Genomic DNA, 25,267 nt, shown 5'->3' on the forward strand with positions numbered 1-25,267 from the left:
AATAAGGAGTGTGTTAGAAAAGTGAAGAAAAGAGTGCAGGCAGGGTGGAGTGGGTGGAGAAGAGTGACAGGAGTAATTTGTCATTGTCTACTTATACAACTTGCTGAACATATTGGGATTGTTAGCTAAAGTCTGACAGTGAGGTCTGGTTTGATTTTCTTTTTTCTTTTTTTCCTTTTGATCTGCCAGTTTTAGAGCAAAACTCTTTCCAAAATTCCATTTTTGATTGCCTCACACCTCTGGCAGATATCAGTCTTTATTTTCTCCTAACACATTTATTGTTTTCTTGTCTTGGAGTAAGTCAGCGTTTATTCATTCATCCCTGCACTGACTGAGGTGGTCATTATTTATCCTTATCTAATACCACTTATATGCATCAGACTAGTTGGATTTTTGTGTCAGCACAGGCCCCCGAGACTAGAACTGAGAATCTTTGGTGTAGGCACATTATGAGCCACAATAAATCTGAAATGTGGACCATCTGGGATCTCTGGGAAAAAAACCCCCACTGTGTTAGTGTATGATGTCAAATGAAATTTTGCTCATTGAGTCTCTCGTGCTGAGCCTGGGGATCTGGTGATGAAATTAGAGTCTCAGTTAATTGGGTGTTATTAACCTCAGAAATAAGAAGTCGATTCTGTGCTGTTGGAGTTTGTATTGGGAATTTAGTGCCCATCAACACTACAATCTGTCATTCATTTCAGTAAAGGAAAAATGCAAAAGACAAATTTCTTAATTTTTTAAAAATCTTTCTTACAAGCTTCCAAAAAGAAAATGTTTATTTTTAGGAAAACTCAGCTTACCCAGTTTATATTTACTGCATTTGTCTGACAGAGCAACTAACGTTTATCTCATTCATACAACTGAGCAGCTACAAGTTTGGGATTTGAATCCAAAGTGCAATGCCTTAACCACAAAGGCTTTCTCACCTTCGTACGCCGCAGTTCCCTGGTTGTACTTGTTTTCATGCCACTTGAACAACTGTATGAGACTTTTTGCTTTAAAAGCTGTCACAAAGTGGTGACAGGTTATGTCTCTCAAAACCAGGCAATGTTCTGTCAGTGTCAATGTAAAAAATACAAACATTTTAAATGAAACCAATTCGTAGCAGGTGACTATTTATGAACATAACACAGGTTATTAACGTCCATTCAACATATTCATACAGTGTCCCAATGAATTGTACACCTGTTTCAAATCATAAAGCTCATTTAAAAAAAATATTTATTACAATATGGTATTAATATATATGTTTATTCTTTATTATTTTAAAATACGGTTTATTGTTTAGTAGGTAACTTAAAAAAAAGAGAGTTCTGGTGTGTGCTGTGTGCATGCAGGGCTTATCATAAGGTAAGTAAATTCCTTTTATAATTCAAGATTTAATATTTGTTTTGTCACAAAGCTAATTTTATACAGAATACAACTTGCAGTGAAATGAAAACATGATCGACTGCTCAGTGAATGGTGCATCACATAAAAGGAGCTATAAATGTAAAAGAAGAGTAAATATAAGAAAATAAAAAAATATATATTAGATAGAGTACAACTTGTATAAATAAAATTAAGAAATGACGATAACAAAACCAATGATCGAATCTTTTTTTATTACTGCAAAATGAAAACACGTTTTAAAACGTGTTTTGAGAAAATGATACATAAATCCTTTAAAAGTGAGACTTTTTTCGGGCGGACTGAGATCGTCCTCAGGAACGACTGAAGCGCTGCGTGTTTCCGGGGGGGACATTTTGAGGAACGGATCCATTTCCGTTCAACCAGCAATAAAGAAAGCACTCGGCGGCGCCAAGCTTTTGGCTTCGCGGGTCAATTTTTTTGAAAGTCTTTTGGCAGAATCCGATCTTAATCGGAGCCATCCCAACAGCAATCATGGTAAGACTGGCCGAATTAAACGGCATCCTTAATTTCTTTATGCTATTATTGTTGTATTTTATGTCAGGACGAGAAATAATCAGCAAAAACTTTTATTGTTGTAAGTCAATACGTTTGTGTTACGTTCTGCTCTCCTGAAGCTGCTAGCCCTGCTAAATCAGAGAAAGTTTCCACGATTACAGCTATGATAAAGGAATATTTAATGTTACACCACGCACTGTTTTTATTTGTTTAACTTTTTAAATATATTGCGTTTGAAAGCCGAGCATAATGTAATAAAACGCAACGAATGGGAAGCTACCGAGCACCGAGACGTAGCTGAAGAGTAGCCATCTTGCTAACCGGTTCGTGTAGATTATACAGTAATGTGTTTTGTTTCAAAGAGAATTCTTCTACTTAAGTGGCGTGTAAGGGGAGAATTATAAGCTACATGGTTTATCCCTGCACGACTGAAATGCTAAGCTATGGGCTAACTAGCTTGGGACACTATGTATAAGATAGGCTAAGAGTGTAGAGCTTAGGACCTTATGACGCATGCGCGCCATAGTGGTGGACCTGATGATCTTGTATCATAATAACCAAAGTGGCTGTTTTTGTGTGTTTTCTTTCCTCTTAGACGGTCGGAAAGAGCAGTAAGATGCTTCAGCACATCGACTACAGGATGCGCTGTATATTGCAGGACGGCCGAATTTTCATCGGGACCTTTAAAGCCTTCGACAAACATATGAACCTCATTTTGTGTGACTGCGACGAGTTCAGAAAGATCAAGTAAGAACTTCACGGGAACTATAGTGTACAATTGGGAATCTAATCAAAGTCTCTCTCATCCATACACCCCAAAAATCAACAAGTGAAGCTCCTCATTCCCATCTGGCTTTTCAACCAGGGTTTCTCAAGATATGAAAAGATGCATCATGATGTCTGGTGCTGGATGAACTTCTTTGTAGGTCTCTGAGCAGCTAGTCCTTAGCTTCAGGTCATGACTGAAGACATGGCCCATTACACAACATTTTTCTTTCTCTCATGGTTTTAGTGGCAGATCCCGAATTATCTACGTATCTGAGGTTATGTAAGTTCACCTGTCGTGTATGAGTGTCGACTCGCCACTAAGAAAAATGTAGATTATGGATTAAAATGCACCCCCCCCCCCCCAAACAGCTTGATTCTGAAAACTTACTGAATTCTGAAAAAGAACAGGTCAGAACAATGGGGTCTACTCCAATGTTTTACCCACAGGCCAGACTCTGTTCATCAAAGCCTAGCAGGAGACCTCCTGCACTTCCTGTTGCCTTTTTAAGATTTCACACTCCCTGCATCAGACCTGTAGTACTGCATTCGGTTCTTCACAGTGTAGATACAGCTGATCAGGAATGTATTCGTGCCAGTCAATTCAGGGGTTATGTGTGGATCCAGCTCTTACTTGGAATGTTTAGTGCAGTTAAATGCATCGTTTTAAGGTTTAAAAACAGGATTTAACCTTTTTTTTAGCCCATGTAAAAGTGCTTATTTCTGTGCTTCTTGTTTTGTATGGTTGTTACAAGTTTGTGTGTAGGTTCATGATGTCAGATTCTTGAGGTTGTCTTACTGTAAAGAACAAGCTTTGCTGAATGCTTTGAATGTGTTTCATAGGCCCAAAAATTCCAAACAGCCAGAGAGGGAGGAGAAGCGAGTATTGGGTTTGGTGTTGCTCAGAGGAGAGAATCTGGTATCGATGACTGTTGAAGGACCACCTCCCAAAGATGTAAGCTAGACAAACATCACAAGATTTGGATTTGTAATAGTGTTTAAATTTAAATGTCTAATCTGATTCCTGTTGTAGACTGGCATTGCCAGGGTGCCCCTGGCTGGTGTGGCAGGAGGCCCAGGTGTGGGCAGAGCAGCAGGCAGAGGTGTACCAGCTGGAGCTCCAATGGCCCAGGCTCCTGCTGGACTTGCTGGACCGGTTAGAGGAGTTGGTGGCCCATCACAACAGGCAAGTTATTATTATTTTTTGTGATTCTAATAAGGGTTGTACTATATACATCTGACTGGTAGGTTCATGTAATTAAGGCAGGGTTTGTTTGAGAATTTTATTTATTTTATTTTTATTTATTTGTTTATAAAGAAACCTAGTTTCAGCTAATGGGTACTTAAATACTCATCTATGGTCTTATGCTGACAAAGCATTTCTGGCAAATTAGATTTGGTTGCTTTAAAAAGTTTTTGTTCCTAGTGAAGCTCATGACTTTTTGCTTGTACCTCCTTACAGGTGATGACCCCTCAGGGCAGAGGCACAGTGGCTGCAGCAGCAGCTGGTGCCAGCATCGCTGGTGCACCCACACAGTATCCACCTGGCCGAGGTGGCCCTCCTCCTCCCATGGCCAGAGGTGCACCACCTCCAGGTAACCTACATCCACAACTTCTGATATACCTAAAACTGCTTTCGGGTCGGTTTAAAGGGGAACATCCAACCGCAGACCAACTCCCCCGTCAGTTTGCAGAGTAGAGTGGCAGTGGAGCTTGTGATTCTGTAGCCATGATGAACACTTGTGCAAACTGAGACTGATGAAGAGGCATTTGTGAACAGGATTACTCTGAGCTCAGAATCACGCTCTCATGCAGTGTTTGATTCTGGGTCTCTGACTGTTAATTGAATGTTAAACTGAAGGCTGTTGTCTTATATTGTCCCCAGGCATGATGGGTCCTCCACCAGGCATGAGGCCACCTATGGGCCCCCCAATGGGCATACCACCAGGCCGTGGTGCCCCAATGGGCATGCCCCCTCCAGGAATGAGACCACCACCACCCGGAATGAGAGGTTAGGATCTGGATTTTGAAAAAAATAAACCCTAGTGTAAAACACAGTATATTTAGGCTTTACACATCAACGTAAATTGAAATGTTTTACAAATAATTTACTGCATGATATTCAAATTAAGCAGGCTCAAACGACCAAATTATTTAAATGTGCTTTGTGTAATCTTTTACATTTGGTCAGTTTGTCACCTGATTTGAGAGACTGACATTTCAACATTAGTACGATCTTGGATTTTAGTGTTTGGCTTTTGTTTATAAAACTGTTCTAATTCTGTTTTTGTTTGTCTGTCAGGGCCTCCTCCTCCAGGCATGCGTCCGCCAAGACCTTAATTTGCCACATTGGAAGAGAATGTGCTATGAGCCTTTTCTGTTCTGCCAGCTCTGGGTTGTTGTATAGTTTCAAATGGTTTTGCTTTTTTGTATTTTTCTTTATTTTAAAATAAAGTGTCTATTTGACGTCTTGTTTTAAATCACTTTGTCTGTGTATGTTCCCCTGTCCCAAAAAAGAAATAATAAAAAAAAACCTCACTTTATCTTTGGGTAAGCTCAATACAATGAGTTAAGATTTTAAGATTGTGAGGCCAAAGCCTGCAGCTTATGGTGGAAATTACAGGCTGAAATGATATCGTCTTATGAAGGATAGATGGAAATTACATTATGTAGCATTTGTGAACAAGTTACACGGCCTCTTTTTAGCCACTGAAATTTCATGTCAAATTCATTATTTTTGTGTAAGCTTTCCAAATCACTGCATCAGTCAGTATACATGGTCCATTTGACTGTTTTATATTGAGCTATAAGCAGGTTTGATTCCCCCCCCCCCCCTGCTGTAGAGCACCTATGCTAGAAATATGAAACCACCCACAGGACAGAATTAGTCCAGTCTCCTCTAGCAGAGTCACTGGTTTGTTACCCTGCTCCTAGAGAGCAGTCTGTACTTTCCCGATGACGTTATTAATTTATTTGATAGTCTAACTAATCAATATTCATCAATATTTAATTCAAATACTTGTGTGAATATTAGTGTGCATGAGAAATGAAACGTCCTGATTTGTCTTTGATTAGAAAAAGTGTCCTATAATTCCTTTTAACTGAGTTTTAGGCTTATTGTATCTTAAGTCTGCAACCTAGTGACCAGTGTTGGTTTGTTTATTGACAGACTCTAAGCACTAGGGTTTTTGTGCGTCGCTCTGGATAAGTGCATCTGCTAAATGCTGTAAATGTGAAACTTAATCCTTCACCTTTAGATGTCACTGTTGAGCAATAGAAAAAGCAGCGGAAGTGACGTATCTTGAACTTTTACAACACGTGGGCCTTGAACGATGTGGGTTTAGTCCTCGTGCATCGTTTAGAAACAGTTTTAAATTTCGGGATTTAAAAACATTTATATATTAATAGCACCCAAGAACAAACCACAGACTGTACCAGGAGTCGGGTTACAGTGTGCGGTAGGTTGTGGGAATTGAATGTGTTTGGGTTGAATCCAGCAAGACGCTGAGATCTGCAGTGTGGAGCAGAAGCATGTTGTCGGATTTTGATCTGATCGGAACCATTGCAGACGATGTTGATGTTCCAGAAGACGAGGAATCAGGCTCTGATGATGAGGTGGGTAAACGCCACATTCTTTTAGACTTCTTAATCACAGGGTTTCCTGCCTGTTATACACTGCTAGCTAACCAGCCAGCTCCATGTTCTCGCTACTAGACGCGAAGAAGCTCTCACGTGTACCCGGTAGAACATCGAGTGATTTCAGACGAGGTCGGAGTTAATGCAAAAAGCTCTGAGGACACATGAGCCGTGATCAAATAACACTGCCTTTCCTAATGTTAGCGACAATTTGACGTCGTCATTTCTTCAAAGACGATAAAAATAATTAGTAACGCACTTGAACAGGAAAATTATATCTGATTACAAAAAGTGCTGGAATGTCGGCTAATACCACTTAATTGAAGAAAAAACAAATCCAACAAGTTGCATTCACTGAGTTTTATTTCCTTATGTCATTTCCGTTTACCAGAAAACATACATATATTCACAGTTTGCGAATGATTTTTACCGTAAAATCTCTTGCTACAGTGGATAGCTTGTTAGGGGTCAAAACTCCTAGACACCAATCAATTTAACAGTTCACAATGTATGACTTCTTCTTTAAAGATCATTAAACGTATACAATTCCCAATCGCTCTTCAAACTTTTATTATGATGCCACTGTACCACGTTATCATCCACTTCTTCTCCTCCTCCTCCTCTTCTTCTTCTTTTTTTATTCGGCTTCTCCCACTAGGGGTCGCCACAACGGATCATCCGTCTCCATACCCCTCTGTCCTCTAAATCTGCCTTTTTCATACCAACTACCTGCATGTCTTCCCTCACTACATCCATAAACCTCCTCCTTGGTCTTCCTATTTTTTCTCCTTCCTGGTGGCTCCATCCTCAGCATTCTCTTACCGATATACCCCATGTTTCTCCTCTGCACATGTACAAATCATCTCAATCTTCCTCCCTCACCTTGTCTCCAAAACGTCCTACATGCGCTGTCCCTCTAATAAACTCATTTCTAACCCTGTCCATCCTCGTCACTCCCAACAAAAACCTCAACATCTTCAGCTCTGCTACCTCCAGCTCCACCTCCTGTCTTTTACTCAATGCCACTGTCTCTAATCCATACAACATCGCAGGTCTCACCACAGTCCTATAACCTTCTATAATCAAGTTCAGTTAAACTTCTTGTATTTCATCCAATAACTGCGTTGAACGTGTTGAGGAGATGTAGAGAGCGAAAGACCAGACATGCTGTGGAAACTCTGACACAAGCCCCTTCCTGTTTTCTTATTTTTTTGCCTGTTTTTTTCACACTTTAATGTTTCAGATCATTAAACTAATTAAAATATTAGTAAAAGATAACACAAGTGAACACAACATGCAGTTATAGTTGTTTGAATGAATGGTTTTATTATTGATGGAAAACAAAATCCAAAACTACATGGCCCTGTGTGAAAAAGTGTTGTTAAAACTGTGGTTTATCACAATTGAGACACCCAGGCCTGATTACTGCCACACCTGTTCGCAATCAAGAAATCTCTTAAATAGGACCTGCCTGACAAGGTGAAGTAGAACCAAAAGATCCTCAAAAGCTAGAGACATCATGCAGAGATCCAAAGAAATTCAGAAACAAATGAGAAAGAAAGTAATTTAGATCTATCAGTCTGGAAAAGGTTATAAAGCCATTTCTAAAGCTTTGGGACTCCAGTAAAACACAGTGAGAGCCCTTATTCACAAATAACAAAAACATGGAACAGTGACGAACCTTTCCAGGACCAAAATTACCCGAGGAGCACAGCGACGACTCATCCAAGAGGTCACAAAAGACCCCACAACAACATCTAAAGAACTGCAGACCTCACATGCCTCAGTTAAGGTCAGTGTTTATGACTCACCATAAGAAAGAGACTGAGCAAAAATGGTCTGCATGACGAAAAACGCTGCTGAGCAAAAAGAACATAAAGGCTCGTCTTAGTTTTGCCAGAAAACATCTTGATGACCACCAAAACTTTTGGGAAAATACTCTGTGGACTGACAAGACAAAAGCTTAACTTTTTGGAAGGTGTCCAATTACGTCTGGCGTAAAAGGAACACCGCATTTCAGAAAAAGAACATCATACCAACAGTAGAATATGGTGGTGGTAGTGTGATGGTCTGGGGCTGTTAGCATGAAAGTCAAAGATTTATCTCAATCTGTGTGGAGTGTTCAATGAAAGAAGGACAGAACCATGGAATAAAGCACTGCTGCATTATTTTCTTTAGGTAGCAGTAAAGCAAAGGCCGACTTACACTGCCACTAGCATCAGCAGGTTGTCTTACATCATTTTGGTGAAAGGAAGATTACTTTATCCAAAGTGAAATGATATCAATATTTTATTTATCATTTGGAACTAAAGCAGTCTGTTTAGAACTTCCTTATGGAACAACTATACGATGTCATTGCAGATGACCTGTTAATTCTGCAGATCAAAACGGAAGTCGTTCAACCTGTATTTTTACATTTGTACATTTAAATGGACAGGAGCAACCCATCGTATTGAGTAAGGAGAAGAGAACGCTGAAAGGACGAAGCAATGGCGACTTCAACGCAGACTTTGAGTTTGGCGAGAGAGACGGGTTGTACAGCGAAGACTGGGCCATGGCAGACGTTATGAGCCAACTTAAAAAGAGAGTGAGTGTAATACGGTGTCATGGTTCAACAGACTCCTTTGCTCAATGTGCTTAATGTCATGGCTGATGTATTTTCCAATTTCTAGAAAGCACCCACCACGCTGGATGAGAAGATAGAGAAAGTGCGTAAGAAGCGTAAAATCGAGGTAAGACTCTGCTGAGTGCTACTTTCAAATGTGGTATCATTGTTGTGCTGTGGCTTATTTTCTGCTGTTGCTGGTGGTGTCTAGGAAAAAGTTCAGAAAGGAGGCAACAAAAGTGACAAATCCGTCATCACGAAAGAGGAGGACGATGATGATGATGACGATGATGAAAACGATAATGATGCTGAACCTGATGACGATGATGACGACAATGGAGCTGAAGATCAGGAGGATGAGACTGTTGAAGATGACAAAGTTGGGAGTGATATCGATGACGAAGACGAGTTTGATTCTGAGGATGAAGTTGTTTTCAAAAAAGCAGGTGAGTGCTGAAGACCTGCGGGATAAAGCTGGAGTATGTCACAAAATGCCATGCTGTTATGATTATTGAAGTTAATATATGTGAGTAAGACAAAGCTTTTTATAAATTCTCCAGATAGTTCTCTATATCAATGGGCAACAAATAGTTTTGTGTAAACGTGTGTAAGTATTTGAGCTGAGTCCATCCTGCACGTCCCTGCGAAAGAGTTAAACTATTAGAACCACTGCATGAATAGAAACCTGTGTTTTGACTAGATTTAGATTGTTATGGTCCTGATTTTGGTCCCAGTCAGAACGAAGATGCTCTGATCTACCTACTTTTTCAACAGACAATTAATTTTGCACTATTTTGTAAACAGTATGTGGACACTTCACCATCACACTCGTATATCTTGTACTTATTCAATCTGCTTCCACACACACTATTTTCTAGAATCTATCTTTTTTTGCCCCTTTGCTGGGACAGACGTGGCCGAACCTATTTGTGCAGGAAAGTAAACATTGCACCAAACCAGGTTTGTGGTTTACAAGTGTGTGTCTTGCAATCCTTGGCTTTATTGGCCAATGGTGCTTGAGCATAGTAGAAATTTAAACTTATTCATGTTTATAACTAACACAACTAAATGACAAAGCCTAGAATACGGTACACATTGGCCCATGACCGAGGGACATAATAGTGCAGCAATTGTTCAATTGGTTAAAAAAATCCTATTGCACATTGATATGAAATTTCAAGACAAAGACTTCTACAACAATAACACAAAACACAACCAGACATAACTAAATGACCGAGTATTGACATTACGCATTGATCTGTGGCAGAAAGTGACATTTTAATGCAGTGAAGCAGGATTGAAAAAATGTTTCTACGTATATGATATTGCACAAAGTAGAGGAAATGGTGGTAGTAGTAAAATGTTCATTGTAGATTTGGGTTATGGGAGAGTGTTTAGAATCTTTGTGGCTGACAGAAAAAAAAAAGTTAATTTGGAGTTTGACAGTGCTTGTTTTAATTAATCCCGCCTTGAATTTGATGTTTTAAAAAGCACACAAGCATGTGATGGTAGGCTGTCCATTTTTTTTGGCCATGCAGTGCAGTTACAAATAGCATCGTGCAGTATGCATGGTGCGATCAAACAATCACCTTTTTTCCCACATTATAATTACATTCAAATAGCAAAGAGATGCAGGTGCGGTGGGCAATTGCAGTTCACCTTACAACCAGCAGAGGACTTTAAAACTTCCAAAATAAAAAGTGCACGTTTGTGTGGTAGGCTTGCTTTGTTTTTTAGCTTCCAAATGCAAAACTATTGTAATACATTCTCATTATAGATACACTAAGAGAAAAGGGGAAAAAAGGAAAACGAAAGGCATCAGAAGAGGTATGTAAATCTCATTGAACATCACACATCATGTAAAATGTCTAATGCACCATCATCGTGTTTTCCTTGTTAATGTATTCTTTTTTTTCTGCAGCCTGAAGCCTTCTTCGAAGATGCCTCGCAGTATGATGAAAATCTAACATTCCAGGACATGAATCTTTCCAGACCTTTGCTGAAGGTCAGGTGGCATGACTAGTGCTTGGGTTCGCCTCTTGAAATATAATTCGAAATCAGACATGTATTTTGGTACAAACAGCTTGTCCTGATTTTTCCACAGGCCATCACCACCATGGGTTTCAAGCAGCCCACACCTATCCAGAAGGCGTGTGTTCCAGTGGGTTTACTGGGAAAAGATATCTGTGCATGTGCTGCCACTGGAACTGGTAATGTTCAAACCTGGCAGTATTATTTACTATGTGTGCTGTAGAAAGCACGTGTTGTACCTTCCAAATCTTCGTATAAGAAAGATATCCCCCTCATTGTTAATAATTAAGGGTAACAGTCTCGTGCAGAGTCCTCAACCCATTTAAAGGGATCACCTTCAGGACATTTATCAATTCAAATCATGGCAATGAATTAAAAATTATAGTATGGATAACAGGGTGTATACAGCGATCAGGCATAACATTATGACCACCTGCCTAATATTGTGTTGGTCTCCTTTTCCTGCCAAAACATTCATGACCTGTCGAGCATAAACAGCATTAACCTCTTCAGCAATTTGTGCTACAGCTGCCCGTCTGTTGGATCGAACCACATGGGCCAGCCTTCGCTCCCCATGTGCATCAATGAGCCTCGGCCACCCATGACCTTCTCACTGGTTCACCACTGTTCCTTCCTTAGAACACTTTTGATAGACACTGACCACTGTAGCCTGGGAACATCCCACAAGAGCTGTAGTTGTGGAGATTCTTTGACCCAGTCCTCCAGAGATCACAGTTACAATGTTATAAAGTCATAATGTTATGCCTGGTCGGTGTATATGCACTGCTGACAGAAAATTGTGTAACTATTTTTGCTAATGGTTACATCTGTGCTCCAAAAATACCTAAGCACGCATCACATTCACTATACATCACAGATGAACGATAGAATACGGGCTCTTTTTTATTTAAAGTAAATCACTGGGTGTAAGAGTGTGCAGCTGCAGACAGTCTGGAAACGCACACCATATGTATTGAAAAAAAACAAGTTTGTGTCGAACATATGGTTTAGTGTATTGATTTTAGTGAAGCAAACTGCTGCTTTAGCACTTTAATAGGATCATTTCAATTCGCTGCAGAGAGACACGTGTGATTCCAAGATGCTTTGAAGCTGCTTTTGGTGGCTTGTAAAGTCCAACATGTTTGGATCATAGCACTTTATTTACCTTTCTCTCTCCCTCTGTCTAACTCCCTCTCAGGTAAGACTGCTGCATTCATGTTGCCTGTACTGGAGCGTCTTCTTTATAAACCGAGAGTAATGCAGGTGACTCGTGTGCTTGTGCTCGTGCCCACCAGAGAGCTGGGTATCCAAGTGCACTCTGTAGCACGCCAGCTGGGCCAGTTCACCAACATCACCTTCTGCCTGGCCGTGGGTATGTGCCTCATTTTCACGCCGTCTGCTTTTGGTTTTAAAACGGGACTTTCCCATTACTGAAGACTTGTGGAATCACCTTAATTCTCTATTAATGCTCCCTGTGTACCTGACAATCAGTGGCAGAATTAGATCAATATTTCATTCTGATGATCTTCAATAATCATATATTTTTACTTGCAGTTTAACTCTAGCTAATAGCCAATAGCTTTTTGATGATATATATATATATATATATATATATATATATATATATATATATATATATATATATATATATATATATGTTTATTTCATAAAAATGTATCAGCAATTGTAATTAAACTTATTTTTAATTAAAATTTATACATTTCTATAATAAATACATGATATATATATAATCCAAAAGGTTATTAAAAGTGCAGCACTATTGTTTTAATGGCATTTCGTATGAAACGTTTATATGTTGATATTACTTTTAAACTCTTTTGTTTGTCAGTCACATGTATGCTGATATCTAGGTTATTTTTTATCATAAAGGTGGTTACTGAATCAAGTCAAATTGCCACAGGTGAGGAGAGCAAAAATGTAGCCTAATTTAGCATATTTTATATGCAAAATTAGGCTACATTTTTGCTCTCCTCACCTGTGGCAATTTGACATGATATATTTTTATCATGTCAAAATGTTTGAATTATATTGTTTGGTATTCCAGGCCGATGTACAGAATAAGTAATGGACTGATATAAAATATTCTTGTTCAGATGACTGTTTTATTCTGAACAGAACGTTTTTTCATTTTGTTTAAAGGCAGCAAAGTTAAGAAATGCACACTTACTCTTCTTTTGTTGTGTCTTCACTCAGGCGGCTTGGACTTAAAGTCCCAAGAGGCAGCACTGAGGCTGGGTCCCGACGTCCTGATTGCCACACCTGGCCGCTTGATAGATCACTTACACAACACTCCATCTTTTGAGCTTAGTCAAATTGAGGTGCTTATTCTGGATGAGGCAGACAGGTAAGACTTCGCAACAAATGTATTACATTGCTGTAAGTATTTCTGACAGGAAAGAACATAATCTGTCTGTCAATGTTTGTGTGATGCTGTTCTCTAGAGAAACATACATCATGCATATACACTGGGACACATCATCAGTGAAGTATCCTGGGGTCATTGGGTGTTTCAGGTATTTAAACATCAGACACCCTTGTCCAGACGATCCAGACAGGGTTGATCAGACACCGGTCTGTGTCCCTGTAGCGATTGCCCACAGTTCTTAATCCAAATCCACCTAGTGGCTTTATCTGTGGCTTTAGTTGGGTTTTTATTCGCCTTTCTCTTTGCTACCCCAGTGATGCCTAGTAGCGCAAGTGCTTTGCAGAGTGAACACCCTGCAAATCATTTGCAGCCCACCTCCAAAGGCTCACAACGAGTTTTTCCAGCTCTGCCTTCTACACTCTTCGACTAGGCCTTGGTACTTAGCATGCTTTCTCCGATTGGCTTTGTCCATGTGAACTCCAAAGAGATCAATTGCTTGGTGGGAACTTAGACAATGATCATGTCTGGATGAAGCGGTGTGAATGTTATTCTGGTAGGGTTCTTCAGCTGTTTATCAAGATCCACTTCCAATTGGCAGTCAGTAGCAGTGGTGAGGAGCACAGACTTGACTCTCTGTTGTGGGTGGGCCGGCTCTAAGAAACTTGGTGATCAATGCCTTGTAGTGGCCCTTGTTTGCCTTGATGACTATGGCTACGCTCTCAGCAACTGCCTTGAGCACTTAGTCGTGGTGCCAACAATAGCACCCATCTCCAAGGGCTTTTGGGCAGCTGCTAGGGATATGTTCTAGGGATCCACTTCACGAGCAGAGGGGACAGGAAGATGTCTCACGTTTGCCCCAGACGTGTGGAGGTTTGCCTGACTTGGTAAGACATCATAGAAGCTTTGGTCCAAGATCCTTATACGATGGAAATCTGCTTTCCGGATATCAGCCCAGGTGATTTTACTTTGTCGAACATTGACCCATGCAGTCCAAGTTCCTTGCTGTCCCTTTTCCACAATCCGGATAGCTTTTACTTCCTCCACGCCTGCCTGCAATTTTTTCTGAACAAGATGTTGATGTACTTTACCTTGAGCATAGTCAATTCTCACAACCAAGAAGTAGTAAAAACCTGCACGCCCTGTTGCTATGGCCCCCACCATTGCCTTGCGCATCAACCGTGACTCAGCGATTTCTCTGCACTCCCCTTTTTTTGTCTGTTTGCACCTGTATGCCAGCTGCTTCTACTTTCGGATCCCTAGACTCTCTATACTGCCATACCTCCCACGTTCTTGACACTATGAACTTTTTCAATTTGGCTACTAACCGGGAGTCGCAGAATATTGCTGGTGCCGTTATATAGCAGCACTGCTCAGGCTTCGCGGTAGACCAAGCCACTTTTGCAGATAGATGCTTATTTTTCTCTGCAGGGCCTCGATCGTTGCTATGGGCACTTCATACAGTACCATGGGCCACAGTATCCAATGCAGGATACTCTGCTTTGTCCACCTTACTGAGCCAAAACTCAAGTTCTTTACTGGCCTTCTGGAGAGAAGAAGAATCCTTGAGGCCACAGTCGGACAGCTTACCAAGGCTCTTGACTGGGTGCTCAGTAATGAATGAGATGGTGGCTCTGTTCAGCAAAAAAAAAAAAGGAAAGTTGTCCACCACTTTCCCACTCTTGAGCACTAACAACCTCAGTTTTGCTGGTTTAAAACTCATCCTTCCCCAATTAATGAGTTTCGCTAGCTCTTGGAGAATTCATCTACTACATGGGACAGATGTCGTGGTGACTGTCAGGTCATCCATAAAGGCTTTTATTGGGGGCTGTAACACTCCAGTTCTCATCACAGGGCCTCTACACTTTGCTCTACAACTCTGCTGACATGACAATCATGTTCATGGCAAGGGCAAAGAGAATGACTGAGATTTTACTAATCTAAAAGAGCAGCGTTAACCTTGGCTATTAGTTTAGGTTGAATTCTAGCTTTAAGAGAGTAAGTTATGAAATCATTATGCACAGTCTTAACATTTGATAGTTGGATGTCAGATATGGTTTATTTATTTATTTGACTGAGATTATACAGTTATTTATTTGATAGTTGATGATCTTTCAACTTTTTTTCTTTTCTTTTTTTTTTTTTTTTTTTTTTTTTTTTTTTAAACAGGATGTTGGATGAATATTTCGAGGAGCAGATGAAGGAGATTATCCGAATGTGCTCCTATCAGAGGCAGACTATGCTGTTCTCAGCCACCATGAGTGAAGAGGTATACTTACTCTTAATGTCCCAGTACTTATACTGGTGGTCTAACACCATGAATTTGCTCTATTTGGAATTGGTTTGGGTTCAAAATCTCCATCAACCACAAAAAAAATGCAATTTGTGTCACCATGTTGTTGTAGACAAAAGGTGGATCAGCAATCTCTTTAACGACCTGAAAACCATGCAAATATGAGGAATGAACCCAAATTCATGCAACAGATATAACTGGAGGCGGAGCATGCACGTAGACGAGCATGGCTCCCAGTCAGCAATCAATAAAGTTTTTTTTTATTCGCTGCCGGCATTCTTTGTGACAAGACGAGCAAAAAATAAGACATAAGTGCAATAGCACATCGCATCGCGGAGGACATTGTACCAATTCAAAAGAAAGAAGATACGAGATAAATGCAAAACAATTTAAATGCAAAATTTTATTTAATGAATATGTAACGGCATCCACTGTATGGCAAAATTCATATCATGGCAGAGCATAATACTGGTAGTCACATTCATACTGATATAGCGCCCACCCCTAGTGCCCAGTACTATTAAAGAAACAACTATATGATAATTATGTGTCTAGTAAGGTTACCAGTGTAGACAGTAATGTTTAAAATCTAATCAAAAAAGTTACCATTCAGAGTATAATAATAATAATAATAATAATAATAATAATAATAATAAAAAAAAAGATTTATGGCAGGAAAGCGATAAAAGCATCGTTATTTTGCTTTGCTTCATCCACCATTTTTTTTTTTTTTTGTTGTTGTTGTTTTGGGTCTCTGTTGTAAGTCACTTTGGAAAAGGTGTCAGCCAAATAATGCAACAGAGAATTTTACAAGAGATGGTGTGTTTAGAATGCTCAACCTGACTCTATGTGCATAGTATTATGTCGTTAAGTTTATTGTATAGTTATAGGGTCATGCGGTCTCTTAGTGGTTATGGCACTGAACTTTCTGAGAGTTCAGACAGTGAGTTGAAATCCCAGCTACACCAGGATGCCACTCCTGGGCCCTCAGTGAGGCCCTTAGCCCCATATCTACGGAGTTGTATGATGTAATAAATGTTAAGTCTTTCTGGATTTGGGCTTTTGCCAAATGCCTTAAAATGTAAATCTAAAAACTGTGTCCTGAATGAAAGCTAAATGTTGTTGTCGTTGTGTAATGCAGGTGAAGGATCTGGCCTCAGTGTCACTGAAGCAGCCAGTGAAAATCTTTGTGAACAGTAACACGGATGTGGCACCATACCTCAGACAAGAATTTATAAGGATTCGTCCAGCAAGAGAGGGAGAGAGAGAGGCTATAGTTGCAGGTAAGGGGGAACACCTTTTTTTTTTTTTTTTACGTCATTCTTTATTCAATAGTTTTTTTTGCTCCTCTCCATGTCACATGGATTGTTCATGTAAACTAATGTTTTACCTTTTTCTTACCCTGTAAACAGCACTCCTCACACGCACGTTTCAGGACCATGTGATGTTGTTCACCCAGACCAAGAAACAGGCCCACCGCATGCACATCCTCCTCGGCCTCATGGGGTTGAAGGTCGGAGAGCTCCATGGAAACCTGTCTCAGACACAGCGAATAGAGAGTCTTAGGTAAACACTGGTGACATTCAGAGCTCCTGGAAATGTTTCCCTCATAGCAAAAATGTTCATATGGTTTATACAGTCAAAAAAATTCGAATGCGTATTTTTGCACTCTCATGCTTAATGCCTTTGTCTTTACTCTCATTATTAGGCGATTTAAAGATGAGCAGATTGACATCCTCGTAGCCACCGATGTAGCAGCCAGAGGTCTGGATATTGAAGGAGTCAAAACGGTAGGTTTCATTACTTTGCCAATACTTTTTAAATAATTTTTAGAAATGTATTTTTCGTATAAAATATTTATTGCCAAAAGTATTGGGTCACCTGACTTTCCCAGCCATATGTGGTTCTTTTTCCCAACCTGTTATCGCAAAGCTGAAGGCACACAGAAATTTTCCCTTCACGTCAAACCTGTTCCAGCATGACAATGCCCCAGTGCACAAAGCATACTCCATTAATATATGCTCTGCTTGGGTTGGCATGAAAGATCTCCTGCTTCAGAGCTTAGGATGAACTGGAACACCCCAGGCCTCCTTACCTCACCTACTTCACTACCTGATTTTACTAACACCCTTGTGTCTAAATGAGCAAAAATCTAGTGAAACATCTTCCAATAAGAGTGAAGGGAATTATAAGAGCAAATTGGAACTAAATGTAGAATGTGACGCTCAAAAAGGACATATGATACTTGACTAGGTGACCCAATACTTTTGGTAATATACTGTATATATATTTTATAAGAGGGATGTGATTGTAGATCTGCAATGCAATATACCATCATAAGAAGATCTAAATTTTACCTGATGAATCGTAAACCGGTATAAAGAAATGATTCAGGTGCAGGACGTTTCACTTTTGTGTATAAACTGTGCTGTCTACTTTCGTAAACGATATGCATACTAGTGTGAATTATGAATCAATTCAATAATTAATTAATATTAACTATTAATGCATTACATTTTAGGTCATATGTTTCTATATGTTTGCGGAATATGAAATGTAAATGGTTTCAAACAAAAACACAACTTTTCAAATGAGTATGTGTATAGTGCTTACAATTCATAAAACTGTGTTGTTACCTGGATGATAAATGGTTGTTTATATGTTTAGTTGTAGTTCATTGTTCACAAGTCCTTTGTTCATCCTGAGCAGTTAAACTGCCTATTTTTTAAAGATAATTATTCAGCTTTTCAGTGTCTTTTGCATATTTGACCCCGTTCCAGCGGGGACAATGAGTTTCACATCCATTTAGTCATGTTTTGCACCATTATTATTATTTATTAATTAAAGGCATTTCTGGATGAGAAGTTATGCCTGTGTTAAAACTTGTTTTTTTTTTTTTTGATGGCTTGGGCCATCATGAACCCTTGTGCAAGAAAGGCAATATGCAAATTGGAAGCATGAACTAGTGCTTATCTGTGTGGAGTGTAGAACAAAAGGGAGATTGTAAGCTAGAATGTCCTTGAAGCCAGGCATCGACAAAATTTAGGGAGCATTTGTTAGAAGAGGATCCATATCTCTTGTACTTTACATGCTCAAAGCCCATTATCCTTTCCACAAAACAAGTGCATGTGAACTTGCATTCCTCCACTTGAATTGATGATAAAATGCAACACTACAGCAGCAGAGCGTTGCCTTCTAAAACAAAAGGAAGCTCTGAGCTGCAATGTGTTGTAAAATCATAATTGCAATAAGGCTGCTGCTATCAATGATTTTAGTTTTAGGTTTTTTTTTTTTTGGTTATTTTTTTATATTTTCTTTCTTTCTTAAAGAGCAATACTAAATAAGAGCGAGGGGGAAAAAAAGGTCTCTAAAATGAACAAGTAATTAGTTTATCTTCTATTCATTTAATGAAACTCATTATTTTTCTTACTCATGTATTTATTAATTAAATCCCGCACACTATTTTATTGTCTCCGGAAAAGCCGATTTAAATTTTCCACGCACTAAATCAGCGTATTTATCGTAAGCTTTAAAAAGGTGCTGCCCTACCTGCTCCTGTTTTTCCACTGCGGTGGGAGTTTATATATACAAATATAAAAAACTATTTCAAATTACTTTATAAAACGGTAACCGCATTACCGTGTGGTTTTTTTTTTTTTTTTTTTTTTTTTTAAACACTTAAACTGCTATATTTCTGCTGCACAAAAGCAACAGTGGCAACTAAAATAAAATAAAACGGTTTCCAGGCACAAGGTCGGACTTCAGTTAATGCTCGGTAACTACTAGAGCGCACACAGGCACAAGACAGAGGAGAATCACTGAGTGCTTCAGATATATTACTTTATTATTGAAGAAAGGAACATACAACACAACAAAACCTTTTAAAATATAAAAAATATAAAAAAATTTTTTTTTATATCATTTCAGATGATCTATAAAGTTAATTGTTCATGTCCATGTTCATAATTTTTTTTCAAGTCAAATTTTACGTTTCTTTTTAATTCATATTTAAAAGGGAAGTGAGTGAAATAAACAAACAAAAAAAAGCAGAGTAGCAGGAAGAAGCAGTCAGAGCACTAAAAATAAAACTACTTATAGGTTTTATGGAACAAAACCAGTGCTTCAGTAATAATGGCTTTTGGGTGGTCCGTGTTTGTTATTTTTGTATTCGAATTATTCAAGTTACTCAAGGTATTGTTACACCCCTACATTACATTGCTTGAAATTTATGCAAGTCAGCATGTTGGTTTCTGGTGAACATATTTTTATAACTGTTGTTAATGTTTTGCGGATGAAATGTATTGATTTACAAAAAAAGATTGCATGTGTCTAAAATATTATATGCTATATCATTATACATGGTAATATTTTAGGTATGTGGGTGATATGTGGGTGATTCTACAATAGATTAGATGAGCCAGACTTGATGTAGCATGCTGGAAACATCACATTGCTAACAAAACATACTATTGGCTAAAGTTTTAAAGATACGTAGTGTTGGTGCATTTTATAAGGATCGAGCCGATACATACCTTACATTCATAAACCCATTATGTTAGCTAGTTTAAATAATTATAAAGTTATCAATTACCAGTATCCTACGAAATAAGTAAATAGAAATAAAGCTAGCTATTTAGCAATCTAGAGCTGAAACTAGCCACTTGTCTTTCTAGAATAAAAATAGTCACTTGTCTTTTAAAAACTAAAACTAGTCACTTAGCTATACATGAACAATGTTTGCAATCATAACTAATCTACTATATAAACAATTAGCTAAGTGTACTTATGAATCTGATTAGCTTTACTAGGTGCAAATGATGGATTTTTTTTTTTTTAACCTATTTACCGTATTTTCCGGACTATAAGCTGCTACTTTTTTCCCACTCTTTGAACCTCGCGGCTTAAACAATGAAGCGGCTAATATGTTTTTTTCCTGGGTTTTTCTCGGTTTCACAAGCTTCAAGCCAAAAACCTGATCCCCATAACATTAAACCAATGAAATTGCTGAACGGGTTCAGGTGAACCAATTAAACTTTTTATATTAAATCAGATGCGCTCCCACTGAATCGGGCCGCAGCACATCGTAAATATGGATGAGGTTCCTCTGACGTTTGACCTGCCGCTCACTCGGACTGTCTACAGGAAATGCAAATCATTCGTCACGCTGAAAACAACCGGGCATGAAAAAAACTTACTTCACCTGTGTTCTGAGCTGCACGGCATCGGGAGAAAAAAGCCTCACCGATGGCGATTTTTAAACGCACGACGATGCCAAAAGAAAAACTCGAGAGAGAAATTGTTGTGAAAGGAAGGAGGAAGACAGTGAACAATGACTTTCATTAAAGCCTGTGTAAAGTTCATTAGTTTCAATGTAGACACCTGCGGCTTATAGACAGGTGCGGTGTATTTATGTTCAAAATAAAAATCTTTGTCAAATTCAGTGGCTGCGGCTTATATTTGGGTGCACTTAATAGTCCGGAAATTACAGTATCTTTTCCCCACCGCCAAGTTTGTTAATATGATTTTCCCCTACATTTTGGAATAAATTTTAACATGTTTATTTTACCCAACTTTCCTCAGGTTATAAACTTCACCATGCCCAACACAGCGAAGCATTATGTGCACAGAGTGGGCCGCACAGCGCGAGCAGGAAAAGTGGGTCGTTCCGTGTCACTGGTGGGGGAAAGCGAGAGGAAGATGCTGAAGGAGATTGTTAAACAAGCCAGAGCTCCTGTTAAAGCTCGTGTTATTCCTCAAGGTAAAAGCACAATGCACTAAGCACAGTCACACCAGTAACTATAGACTATATTAAGTCTATTTATTTATTTATTTATTTATTTATTTATTTATCTAATTTTTTTGCAATTGAGAGAGACAAATTTGATTTATTTGTGTCAGAGGTGATTCTGAAGTTTAGAGATCTGATTGAGAAGTTGGAGAAGGATATATATGCTGTCATGCGTTTGGAGAAAGAAGAGAAAGAGATGGTGCATTCTGAAGCACAGGTAATACACTTTGTATATGTTTAAAAATTCTTATTCCACCTGACTTTTTTTGTGTTTTGTCTTGCTTTTTAATGCTAATTTCTATGTGTGGTTTTTAGATTAGTATGGCTCAAAAGAGACTAACCCAAACAGCAGATGAGAAACAGCCTGCAAGGTCTTGGTTCCAAACCCATGAGGAGAGAAAGAAAGAGCGAAGTGAGTGTTTTTCTTTATATTGGTCTTTCTTTCGTTCTTTATTTATTTATGTATTGATAAATTGATTGCGGTGACCACAGCATGTGGTGTAATATTGTGAAGCAGCACAGTTGAGACTTACCTCACATTTGTTCTTGTACAGTGAGCAAAGCGCTTCAGGACTTTGACCTGGCCCTAAGGGGAAAGAAGAAACGTGCTCAGTTCTTGAAAGATGGCAAGAAAAAAGTGCTGACGGTATGGGTCTTCTCTAACCTACTGCTTTTTCACCACCATTTAATTCATTATATGTACATAATATTATATACATAGATAAACATATAGTACATAGTATTTGATACATGTCAATTTAGTATTTTCCCCCTGTCTTAAGCCTTTTCTGGATTTTTGAAGTTACAAAATGTCACTCACTTTCCAGCACTGTGCAATTGGTGTCATTATCTGAATTACAAAGACACGTTTCCTGGAATATCCCAGAATTGATTAAGAAAATGACTGAAACAGGCATGCAGTAGCTATATGAGAGCGACGGAGAGATAGCAATTGAGAGAGAACTACATAAATCTTGCTAATTTCATAAAAAAAATTGCTCATTTGTTTATGAAATAAAAAAAAATTAAGCTGAAGGGGGAAAGATTTATGTGCTAATACATACAGAAAATCTGTTAACATAAAAAAACAAGCTATAACTTGCATGTTTGCCAGGTACAACCAGTCTTACAACCAGTCTACCAATAGCTTGTTTTTTTATGTTAACAGATTTTATAAGATATATAGGAAATACAGTGCAAGAGTGTTGTAAAAGTTAATATTATAGATGCAAGCAGGAGATTTAGGTGTAATTAAGATGGCAGTGCAAACATGTTGGAGACTTCCGTAGTTACACAGAAATTTATACCAAGAAAATGTGGCTTTTATCTGTTTTCCTCTGTGAGCAAACCGCTCAGAAAATCAGTTTCACTTTTGTTTCTGATGGGTTTATCGGTTTTCCCCCCCGTGTGTGTGTGTGTGTGTGTGTGTGTGTGTGTGTGTGTGTGTGTGTGTGTGTGTGTGTGTGTGTGTGTGTGTGTGTGTGTGTGTGTGTGTGTGTGTGTGTGTGTGTGTGTGTGTGTGTGTGTGTGTGTGTGTGTGTGTGTGTGTGTGTGTGCGCGCGCGCGCAAGCCTGAGGAAAGAGCTCAGTTTGAAATGCTTAAGTCTCAGATGTATGCTGAGCGGTCTGCAAAACGTGACCGCAAGCCAAAGCGAGCCAGAGTTGTGCCAGAAGAGGAGCCCAAAAACACAGGTTTGTGCTTCCATTGCTAATACTTTGTTAAAAGGCCTTTAGAGTAAATTGGCTTCAGCCTTAAATCACACAACTTAAAGGTACACTGACCAGGCATAACATTTATAAACACAAATCAGGCATAACATTATGACCACCTGCCTAATATTATGTTGGTCCCCCTTTGCTGCCAAAACAGTCCTACCTCATTGAGCATTAACAGCATTAACTTCTTCAGCAATTTCAGCTCCAGCTGCTCGTCTGTTGAATCAGGCCAAACAGACCAGCTCCCCACGCGCATTAATGATCCTCGGCCGCCATTGGCCCTGTTTCTGGTTCACCACTGTTCCTTCCTTGGACCACTTTTGACAGACACTGAGCACTTCAGACCGGGAACATCCCACAAGAGCTGCAGTTTTAAAGATTCTCTGACCCAGTCATTTAGACATCACAATTTGGTCCTTGTAAAACTCGCTAAAATCCTTTGCCCATTTTTTTCCTGCTTCAAACATCAACTTTAAGGAAAAATGTTCACTTGCTGCCTAATATTTCCCACCCACTAACAAGTGCCATGATGAAGAAATCAGTGTTATTCACTTCACTGTTCATAAAGTTATGCCTGGATGGTGTATTTCTTGAGGCAGAAATCATGTTTCTTTTTTTAATTATGTCTCTTTTTTCCCAGCCATAAAACAAAAAGGTGGAAAACCCACTAAGAAGTCTGTGTTTGACAAGGAGCTCACGAATGTCAGCAAGAAAGTCCTGAAGCAGTACAGATCTGGGTATGCTCTGTGCAGACATCCAGGACTGATTCTTACCAAACACACAACTTTAGTATTATATGATTTTATCCTTGTTATGCACAGAAGGGAGATTAAACCTTATGATGCTTATAATAAATCCACTAAGTATTATAATATTTCTAAACATTATAGCGTTAACAGCTTTCACATTTTTCCTTAACTATTTCTTATTTCTAAGTCTAAATGGCTTTCTAATATTGTATATAGTATGTTATCATAATGTTAAATTTCATTCACTGATTTTCTTTTTTTGAACCATATCTTTATTTATATTTCTGCAGGCCTTCCTTTGAAGACAGAAAAAGACTTGGTCTTTCTAATAAGAAAGGAGGACGCTTTAAATCCAAAGCAAAGTATGTTTATATACTTTTAGAATCTCCATCAAACATACGTCCATCCATCCATCAAACATACGTCCATCTGTTTGTCCATCCATCAAACATACATCCATCTATCCGTCCATCCATCCATCAAACATACGGCCGTCCGTCCATCCATCCATCCATCAAACATACGTCCGTCCGTCCATCCATCCATCAAACATACGTCCGTCCGTCCATCCATCCATCCATCCATCAAACATACGTCCATTCATCCATCCATCCATCCATCCATCAAACATACATACATACATCCATCAAACATACATATAAATAAATAACTAATTAATTAATTGATCAAACCACAGTCCATGTTAGACAACTTAAAAAAAAAAATATTTTAAACCTAAATGTCAAGTTTTGTTAATCAGGTTTATCTGCTTTTATCTCTTGTTTCAGGTTCAGGAGGAAGTAAAGTCTCAGATACAGTGGTTTTCTTTGTTCCTTTCAGAATCATCTAAGATGTTTCCTTTAGGCGCAGCATCAACTGGGCAGTCAATAGGGCAATTTGATACTCATTGTGTGTACCTTTTAAATAAATGCTGGACTCTTTGCTGCTGTATGCGACATTGTTAAACTGATACAAACCAACTGATTCAACTGGTATTTGTATTATAAGCCATGTAAAAGTACAAATTAGTTGCAGATTGAATGGGTGTTTTTGCCTTCCGATTGTAGAATGGTATTGGGTTTACAAATTATTTTTCAACCAGCAAAAACTTTGTGCAAAGATTGAAACATTGTCCAATTAGCCAGATATCATATTACAAATGATGTATCTGAACTCACCGACTTAATAATCATTACCTATAGTTTATACAGAGCGCATAATCATATTGCTGTATGTATGTTTTAATATAACATCAGCCATTCTGTTGAACAAACATTTGGTGCCATTATTACATCCACATTGCATAATCTAAAGTTGACCCAACATTTGGCAAAATGTATGTTATCATGCTACCCACAGAAAGCAAGCAATGTATAGCAGATACTACTATT

General features: G+C 38.7%; 2 protein-coding genes across 2 annotated transcripts; both read left to right on the top strand.

The window, feature by feature from the left end:
• The first annotated feature begins 1,729 nt into the window (after positions 1-1,729).
• snrpb (small nuclear ribonucleoprotein polypeptides B and B1) lies at positions 1,730-5,156 on the top strand. The gene is made up of 7 exons (XM_083530898.1): positions 1,730-1,890; positions 2,507-2,658; positions 3,520-3,631; positions 3,710-3,862; positions 4,139-4,271; positions 4,562-4,687; positions 4,979-5,156. Exons 1-7 carry the CDS (start codon positions 1,888-1,890, stop codon positions 5,014-5,016), a joined length of 717 nt encoding a protein of 238 aa, XP_083387024.1. The 5' UTR covers positions 1,730-1,887; the 3' UTR covers positions 5,017-5,156.
• Positions 5,157-5,717: 561 nt separating this feature from the next.
• Positions 5,718-24,917, top strand: ddx27 (DEAD (Asp-Glu-Ala-Asp) box polypeptide 27). Its single transcript, XM_083529776.1, has 21 exons — positions 5,718-6,291; positions 8,750-8,899; positions 8,985-9,044; positions 9,129-9,363; positions 10,695-10,744; positions 10,839-10,922; positions 11,022-11,127; positions 12,147-12,320; positions 13,163-13,313; positions 15,501-15,600; positions 16,766-16,907; positions 17,037-17,190; positions 17,333-17,414; positions 21,205-21,382; positions 21,523-21,629; positions 21,728-21,824; positions 21,967-22,058; positions 22,983-23,103; positions 23,768-23,864; positions 24,167-24,238; positions 24,665-24,917. The coding sequence occupies exons 1-21, from the start codon at positions 6,208-6,210 to the stop codon at positions 24,678-24,680; spliced, it is 2,352 nt and encodes a 783-aa protein (XP_083385902.1). The 5' UTR covers positions 5,718-6,207; the 3' UTR covers positions 24,681-24,917.
• Positions 24,918-25,267: the final 350 nt, after the last annotated feature.

Source organism: Silurus aristotelis (genome assembly GCF_946808225.1).
Source record: "Silurus aristotelis genome assembly, chromosome: 2".
Taxonomy (NCBI): Eukaryota; Metazoa; Chordata; class Actinopteri; order Siluriformes; family Siluridae; genus Silurus; species Silurus aristotelis.

Bases quoted from the DNA above. Each gene is read 5' to 3' on its own strand.
- ddx27 (XM_083529776.1), top strand. From the start codon at position 6,208: ATGTTGTCGGATTTTGATCTGATCGGAACCATTGCAGACGATGTTGAT. The intron at 10,745-10,838 runs GTATGTAAATCT...TTTTTTCTGCAG, and splicing joins AACGAAAGGCATCAGAAGAG to CCTGAAGCCTTCTTCGAAGA. The intron at 22,059-22,982 runs GTATGGGTCTTC...CGCGCGCGCAAG, and splicing joins GCAAGAAAAAAGTGCTGACG to CCTGAGGAAAGAGCTCAGTT.
- snrpb (XM_083530898.1), top strand. The intron at 2,659-3,519 runs GTAAGAACTTCA...TGTGTTTCATAG, and splicing joins GACGAGTTCAGAAAGATCAA to GCCCAAAAATTCCAAACAGC. The intron at 4,688-4,978 runs GTTAGGATCTGG...TTTGTCTGTCAG, and splicing joins ACCACCACCCGGAATGAGAG to GGCCTCCTCCTCCAGGCATG.